The 9,196-nt window shown below is 58.6% G+C and overlaps 1 protein-coding gene across 1 annotated transcript; it reads right to left on the bottom strand.

Moving 5' to 3' along the window:
• Nucleotides 1–240: 240 nt before the first annotated feature.
• LOC140469133 (uncharacterized) lies at nt 241–3,119 on the bottom strand. The gene is made up of 2 exons (XM_072565448.1): nt 1,335–3,119; nt 241–996 (listed from the first exon to the last, which is right to left on the bottom strand). Exons 1-2 carry the CDS (start codon nt 2,064–2,066, stop codon nt 793–795), a joined length of 936 nt encoding a protein of 311 aa, XP_072421549.1. The 5' UTR covers nt 2,067–3,119; the 3' UTR covers nt 241–792.
• Nucleotides 3,120–9,196: the final 6,077 nt, after the last annotated feature.

Genomic DNA, 9,196 nt, shown 5'->3' with positions numbered 1-9,196 from the left:
CCACCTCATCCTAGTTTCAAACTTCCAGCTCAGTTACTGTCTCCTTGACTTGTCCGACCTGCCTATCTCCTTTTCCACCTATCCACTCCACCCTCTCCTCCTTGACCTATCACCTTCATCTCCTCCCCCACTCACCCATTGTACTCTATGCTACTCTCTCCCCACCCCCACCCTCCTCTAGCTTATCTCTCCATGCTTCAGGCTCACTGCCTTTATTCCTGATGAAGGGCTTTTGCCCGAAACGTTGATTTCGCTGCTCATTGGATGCTGCCTGAACTGCTGTGCTCTTCCAGCACCACTAATCCAGTAATATGTTGAAGGTGTTAGCCCCCTGTGTTCTCTGTCTATGACCTGATGTTTAGATTGATTCTAATCTAAAAAGTGAGATAACAGATTTACATAAATTCATGCAGTTTTTGAGCTCAGAGTTTTACATGAATGTATGCATTTTTTGTGCAAAGTGCAATGTAACTCTGCAAGTACAAATTCACCACACAAAATATATGTGTGCATGTGGGTCTTTGTCTGTGTGTGTGTGCGTGTGTGTGTGTGCGCGCGTGCGTGTAGTGAGTGCAGAGTGTCTTAAGTCTATGAGGGGGTGCGTGTGGGAGTGTGTGTGTCTGTAAGGGTGTGTGTGGGTGTCTGTGTGCGCATCTGTGGGTGTCTGTCCGTGTGTATGTGAGAGTGTATGTGTGTGCAGGAATATCTGTGTGTGTGTAGTGCAATTGTGATCATCTGTAATGTGACATGAACCCAAGGTCCTGGTTGAGGCCCTCCCTATGGGTACCGAACTTAGCTATCAGCCTCTGATCGGCCACTTTCCTCTGCTGCCTGTCTCGAAGTCCACCTTGGAGGATGGTCACCCGAAGGTCCGAGGCTGAATGTCCTGGACCACTGAAGTGGTCCTGTCTGTTGATTGTTGTGCGGTGCCCATTCATCCGTTGTCGTAGCCTTTGCTCGGTTTCCCCAATGTACCATGCCTCCGGGCATCCTTGCCTGCAATGTATAAGATAGACAACGTTGGCTGAGTTGCATGAGTACCTGCCATGTACAAGGTGGGAGGTGTCCCCACGCGTAATTGTGGTATCTATGTCCACAATCTGACACGTCTTGCAGCGTCCACCGTGACAGGGTTGTATGGAGTTGTCCTGAGAGCCGGGCAGTTTGCTACGAACAATGATCTGTTTGAGGTTTGGCGGTTGTTTAAAGGCAAGTAGTGGAGGTGTGGGGAAGGTCTTGGTGAGGTGCTCATCCTCATTGATAATGTGTTGCAAGTCACGAAGGACATGGCGTAATTTTTCAGCCCCTGGGAAATAATGAACAACGAAGGGTACCCTGTCAGTTGCAGCATGTGTCTGTCTCCTGAGGAGGTCATTACGGTTCCTTGCTGTGGCACGTCGGAGCTTGCGGTCGATGAGTTGAGCATCATACCCCGTTCTTGTGAGGGCATCCTTGAGTACTTCCAGATGTCCGTCACGTCCCTCCTCATCTGAGCAGATCTGGTGTATGTGCAGGGCTTGTCCATAGGGAATGGATGTTTTAATATGTTTTGGGTGGAAGCTGGAGAAGTGTAGCATTGTGAGGTTGTCTGTGGGTTTGCGGAAGAGTGTGGGGCTAAGGTATCTGTCCTTGATGGAGACGCATGTGTCCAAGAATGAGACAGATAGTCGAGAGTAGTCAATGGTGAGTTTGATGGTGGGATGAAACTTGTTGATGTCACTGTGTAGTTTAATCAGTGACTCCTCGCCATGAGTCAAGAGGAAGAAAATGTCGTCAGTGTACCTGGTGTATAATGTTGGTTTGAGATCCTGCATAGAGAAGAAATCTTGTTCGAACCTGTGCATAAAAATGTTGGCATATTGGAGTGCAAAATTGGTCCCCATGGCTGTTCCGTGTGTCTGGATGAAGAACTGGTTGTCAAAGGTGAAGACATTGTGATCAAGGATAAAGCGGATGAGTTGTAGGATGGTGTTTGGAGATTGGCAGTTGTTGGTGTTGAATACTGAGGCTGTTGCCGCGATTCCATCATTGTGGGGGATGCTAGTGTATAGTGCGGAAACATCCATTGTGACAAGGAATGTTCCCGGTTCGACAGGTCAGGGTGGGTGCTGAGTTTCTGTAAGAAATCCATAGTGACGCGACAGAAGATGGGGATGTCTTGTACAATAGGTTTCAAGATGCCTTCCACATAGCCAGAGAGATTCTCACACAGGGTCCCATTGCCCGACACGATGGGATGTCCCGGTGTGTTGGCTTTGTGTACCTTTCGAAGGCAATAGAAGTCACCTACACGAGAAGTACATGGGATGAGGGAACTCTGAAGGATTTGATCCAAAGTTCTGATCAATGTGTTTAATTCACGGGTGTGTTCTTTGGTCGGATCAGCTGGTGTGTGTTCCTGGTTGTTCAGTTGTCGGTACACTTCCTTGCAGTAATCTGTTCTATTCTGAATGACAATGGTTCCTCCTTTATCTGCTGGTTTGATGACAATGTTGTCATTGGTTTTGAGAGCCTGGATGGCATTGCGTTGTGAACGGGTGATGTTTTACTCTACCTTGTGGGTACGGCTGATGAATCTGGCATTTATATATTTCCTGACAGTTTGAGCATACATGTCATGCCCAGGGCAGCGGCCCTCCGGTGGGGTCCATGTTGACACCTTCTTTGGTCACTCCTCTACAGATCGCTGTGATGACTGTTCCAGTTCATCAGTGGGATCACTGCCAGCACCTTGAAAGAATTCCCGGAGTCTCATTCGTCTGATGAACTCCTCCGTGTCTGATGCCAGAACCAACGGGTCCATTTTGGCGGTGGGGCAGAAGTTGAGACCCCTACTCAGGACTTCAATCTCTTCTGGTCGAAGGTTATGGTCTGATAAGTTGATAACAGACTTCCCCGCAGTGATAATGTTGTCGACTGTGGTTCCAGCGTGGGCTTTGCTATTACCGGTGAGAATGCCAAGTTTTTCCAGTTTTTTGTTCTTGGTGTGCATGTACATGGTGTAGTTTTGTTGTCTTGTCTGTTTGGCATTGTCACATAATTGTACTGACGTATGCTGTGTGCAGGCTGTGAGTGTGGACTCCATCTGAATTTCAAGGTTGTGGCGCCTGCTGTAGAGTTTGTACAAGACAGACCACGCAGAGAGACTTTGCCACCGCGCCTCTCGTAAACTTCTCAATCATCTCGTGCACCCACACACGCACACAGACCCCCTCACACACACACCCCTACACGCGCACACAGACCCCCCTCACGCACACACCCCTACACGCGCACACAGACCCCCTCACGCGCACACCCCTACACACGCACACAGACCCCCTCACTCACACACCCCCACACACGCACACAGACCCCCTCACTCACACACCCCCACACGTGCACACAGACCCCCTCACGCACACACCCCTACACACGCACACAGACCCCCCTCACGCACACACCCCTACACGCGCACACAGACCCCCTCACGCACACACCCCTACACACGCACACAGACCCCCCTCACGCACACACCCCTACACGCGCACACAGACCCCCTCACTCACACACCCCCACACGTGCACACAGACCCCCTCACGCACACACCCCTACACACGCACACAGACCCCCCTCACGCACACACCCCTACACACGCACACAGACCCCCTCACGCGCACACCCCTACACACGCACACAGACCCCCTCACGCACACACCCCGACACGCGCACACAGACCCCCCTCACTCACACACCCCCACACGTGCACACAGACCCCCTCACGCGCACACCCCTACACACGCACACAGACCCCCTCACGCGCACACCCCTACACACGCACACAGACCCCCTCACGCGCACACCCCTACACACGCACACAGACCCCCTCACGCACACACCCCTACACACGCACACAGACCCCCTCACTCACACACCCCCACACGTGCACACAGACCCCCTCACGCGCACACCCCTACACACGCACACAGACCCCCTCACGCGCACACCCCTACACACGCACACAGACCCCCTCACGCGCACACCCCTACACACGCACACAGACCCCCTCACGCACACACCCCGACACGCGCACACAGACCCCCCACACGTGCACACAGACCCCCTCACGCGCACACCCCTACACACGCACACAGACCCCCTCACGCGCACACCCCTACACACGCACACAGACCCCCTCACGCACACACCCCCCCTCACTCACACACCCCTACACACGCACACAGACCCCCCTCACGCACACACCCCTACACGCGCACACAGACCCCCTCACACACACACCCCCACACGTGCACACAGACCCCCCTCACGCACACACCCCTACACACGCACACAGACCCCCTCACGCACACACCCCTACACGTGCACACAGACCCCCTCACGAACACACCCCTACACACGCACACAGACCCCCTCACACACACACCCCTACACACGCACACAGACCCCCTCACGCACACACCCCCACACGTGCACACAGACCCCCCTCATGCACACACCCCTACACACGCACACAGACCCCCTCACGCACACACCCCTACACACGCACACAGACCCCCTCACTCACACACCCCTACACACGCACATAGACCCCCTCACGCACACACCCCTACACACGCACACAGACCCCCTCACGCACACACCCCTACACACGCACACAGACCCCCTCACTCACACACCCCTACACGTGCACACAGACCCCCTCACGCACACACCCCTACACACGCACACAGACCCCCTCACTCACACACCCCTACACGTGCACACAGACCCCCTCACACACACACCCCTACACACGCACACAGACCCCCTCACACACACACCCCTACACACGCACACAGACCCCCTCACACACACACCCCCACACACGCACACAGACCCCCTCACGCGCACACCCCTACACACGCACACAGACCCCCTCACGCGCACACCCCTACACACGCACACAGACCCCCTCACTCACACACCCCTACACGTGCACACAGACCCCCTCACACACACACCCCCACAACGCACACAGACCCCCTCACGCGCACACCCCCACAACGCACACAGACCCCCTCACTCACAAACCCCTACACACGCACACAGACCCCCTCACTCACACACCCCTATACGTGCACACAGACCCCCTCACTCACACACCCCCACACACGCACACAGACCCCCTCACGCACACACCCCTACACGTGCACACAGACCCCCTCACACACACACCCCTACACACGCACACAGACCCCCTCACTCACACACCCCTACACGTGCACACAGACCCCCTCACTCACACACCCCTACACACGCACACAGAACCCCTCACTCACACACCCCTACACACGCACACAGACCCCCCTCACGCACACACCCCTACACACGCACACAGACCCCCCTCACGCACACACCCCTACACGCGCACACAGACCCCCTCACGCGCACACCCCTACACACGCACACAGACCCCCCTCACGCACACACCCCTACACGTGCACACAGACCCCCCTCACGCGCACACCCCTACACGCGCACACAGACCCCCCTCACGCACACACCCCTACACGTGCACACAGACCCCCTCACGCACACACCACAACACGTGCACACAGACCCCCTCACGCACACACCCCTACACGTGCACACAGACCCCCTCACGCACACACCCCTACACGCGCACACAGACCCCCTCACGCACACACCCCTACACGCGCACACAGACCCCCTCACGCACACACCCCTACATGCGCACACAGACCCCCTCACGCACACACCCCTACACGCGCACACAGACCCCCCTCACGCACACACCCCTACACGCGCACACAGACCCCCTCACGCACACACCCCTATACACGCACACACCCCTACACGTGCACACAGACCCCCTCACGCACACACCCCTACACACGCACACAGACCCCCTCACGCACACACCCCTACACGCGCACACAGACCCCCTCACGCACACACCCCTATACACGCACACACCCCTACACATGCACACAGACCCCCCTCACGCACACACCCCTACACACGCACACAGACCCCCCTCACGAACACACCCCTACACGCGCACACAGACCCCCTCACGCACACACCCCTATACACGCACACACCCCTACACGTGCACACAGACCCCCTCACGCACACACCCCTACACGCGCACACAGACCCCCTCAGGCACACACCCCTACACGCGCACACAGACCCCCCTCACGCACACACCCCTACACGCGCACACAGACCCCCTCACGCACACACCCCTACACGCGCACACAGACCTCCTCACGCACACACCCCTACACGTGCACACAGACCCCCTCACGCACACACCCCTACACGCGCACACAGACCCCCCTCACGCACACACCCCTACACGCGCACACAGACCCCCTCACACACACACCCCTACACACACACACAGACCCCTCACGCACACACCCCTACACGCGCACACAGACCCCCCTCACGCACACACCCCTACACACGCACACTGACCCCCTCACGCACACACCCCTACACACACACACAGACCCCCCTCACGCACACACCCCTACACACGCACACAGACCCCCCTCACGCACACACCCCTACACACGCACACAGACCCCCTCACTCACACACCCCTACACACGCACACAGACCCCCTCACGCACACACCCCTACACACGCACACAGACCCCCTCACGCACACACCCCTACACACGCACACAGACCCCCTCACGCACAGACCCCTACACACGCACACAGACCCCCTCACACACACACCCCCACACGTGCACACAGACCCCCTCACACACACACCCCTACACGTGCACACAGACCCCCTCACGCACACACCCCTACACGTGCACACAGACCCCCTCACGCACTCACCCCTACACTCGCACACAGACCCCCTCACGCACACACCCCTACACACGCACACAGACCCCCCTCACGCACACACCCCTACACACGCACACAGACCCCCCTCACGCACACACCCCTACACGTGCACACAGACCCCCTCACGCACACACCCCTACACACGCACACAGACCCCCTCACGCACACACCCCTACACGCGCACACAGACCCCCCTCACGCACACACCCCTACACGTGCACACAGACCCCCTCACGCACACACCCCTACACGCGCACACAGACCCTCTCACACACACACCCCTACACGCGCACACAGACCCCCTCACGCACACACCCCTACACGTGCACACAGACCCCCTCACGCACACACCCCCTACACGCGCACACAGACCCCCTCACGCACACACCCCCACACGTGCACAGACCCCCTCACGCACACACCCCTACACGCGCACACAGACCCCTCACGCACACACCCCTACACACGCACACAGACCCCCCTCACGCACACACCCCTACACACGCACACAGACCCCCCTCACGCACACACCCCTACACGTGCACACAGACCCCCCCTCACGCACACACCCCTACACACGCACACAGACCCCCTCACACACACCCCCTCACACACACCCCTACACGCGCACACAGACCCCCTCACACACACACCCCTACACACGCACACAGACCCCCTCACTCACACACCCCTACACACGCACACAGACCCCTCACGCACACACCCCTACACACGCACACAGACCCCCTCACGCACACACCCCTACACGTGCACACAGACCCCCTCACACACACACCCCTACACGTGCACACAGACCCCCTCACACACACACCCCTACACGTGCACACAGACCCCCTCACGCACACACCCCTACACGCGCACACAGACCCATCACGCACACACCCCTACACGCGCACACAGACCCCCTCACGCACACACCCCTACACGCGCACACAGACCCCCTCACGCACACACCCCTACACACGCACACAGACCCCTCACGCACACACCCCTACACGCGCACACAGTTCCCCTCACGCACACACCCCTACACGCGCACACAGTTCCCCTCACGCACACACCTCTACATGTGCACACAGACCCCCTCAGGCTCACCTACACACGCACACAGACCCCCCCACACACAGAACCCCTACACAAAACCCCTCACGCACACAGACCCCCTCACACACACCCCCTCACGCACACCTACACACACACAGACCCCCTCACGCACACACACCCCCTCACGCACACCTACACACACACAGACCCCCTCGCACACACCTACACACACACAGACCCCCCCCTCACGCACACCTACACACACACAGACCCCCCCTTGCACACCTACACACACACAGACCCCCCCTTGCACACCTACATACACACAGACCCCCTCGCACACACCTACACACACACACAGACCCCCTCGCACACACCTACACACACACACAGACCCCCTCGCACACACACACATAGACCCCCTCGCACACACACACACAGACCCCACTCACACCCCCTCCACACACACACACACACCTCCCTCACACCCCCTCCACACACACACACACACCTCCCTCACACCCCCCCACACACACACCCTCACAACCCCCCCACACACAGACCCCCCTCACACCCCCTCCACACACACACAACCTCCCTCACACCTCCCCCACACACACACCCAACCTCCCTCACACCTCCCCCACACACACACCCCCCTCACACACCCCCCACACACACACCCCTCACACACCTGCCCCCCCACACACACACCCGTCACACACCTCCCCCCCCACACACACCTCCACCCCCCACACACCCCTCACATCCCTCCCAAACACACCCCCCCTCACATCCCCCCACACACACACCCCCCTCACACGCCCCCCACACACACACCTCCCTCACACCCCCCCGACACACACCTCCCTCACACACCCCCCCACACACACACCTCCCTCACACCCCCCCCACACACACACCTCCCTCACACCCCCCCCACACACACACCTCCCTCACACCCCCCCCATACACACACCTCCCTCACACCCCCACACACACACCTCCCTCACGCACCCCCCCACACACACCCCCCCACACACACACCCTCACACACACCCCTCACACAAACCTCCCACCCCACACACACACCCCTCACACCCCCCCCACACACACCTCCCTCACAATCCCCCCCACACACACCTCCCTCACACCCCCTCCACACACAGACCCTCACACACACCCCTCACACAAACCTCCCACCCCACACACACACCCCTCACACCCCCCCCACACACACCTCCCTCACAATCCC

This window comes from Chiloscyllium punctatum, chromosome 48, assembly GCF_047496795.1.
Source record: "Chiloscyllium punctatum isolate Juve2018m chromosome 48, sChiPun1.3, whole genome shotgun sequence".
Taxonomy (NCBI): domain Eukaryota; kingdom Metazoa; phylum Chordata; class Chondrichthyes; order Orectolobiformes; family Hemiscylliidae; genus Chiloscyllium; species Chiloscyllium punctatum.
The sequence above is the reverse complement of the archived record's forward strand: the minus strand, read 5'-3'. Positions and strand labels throughout refer to the sequence as shown.

Excerpts from the sequence above, each read along its gene's own strand:
- LOC140469133 (XM_072565448.1), bottom strand. The coding sequence starts at position 2,066 with ATGGATGTTTCCGCACTATACACTAGCATCCCCCACAATGATGGAATC. Across the intron at positions 997-1,334 it reads CACATGCTGCAACTGACAGG|GCAAGGATGCCCGGAGGCAT; the intron begins GTACCCTTCGTT and ends TATACATTGCAG.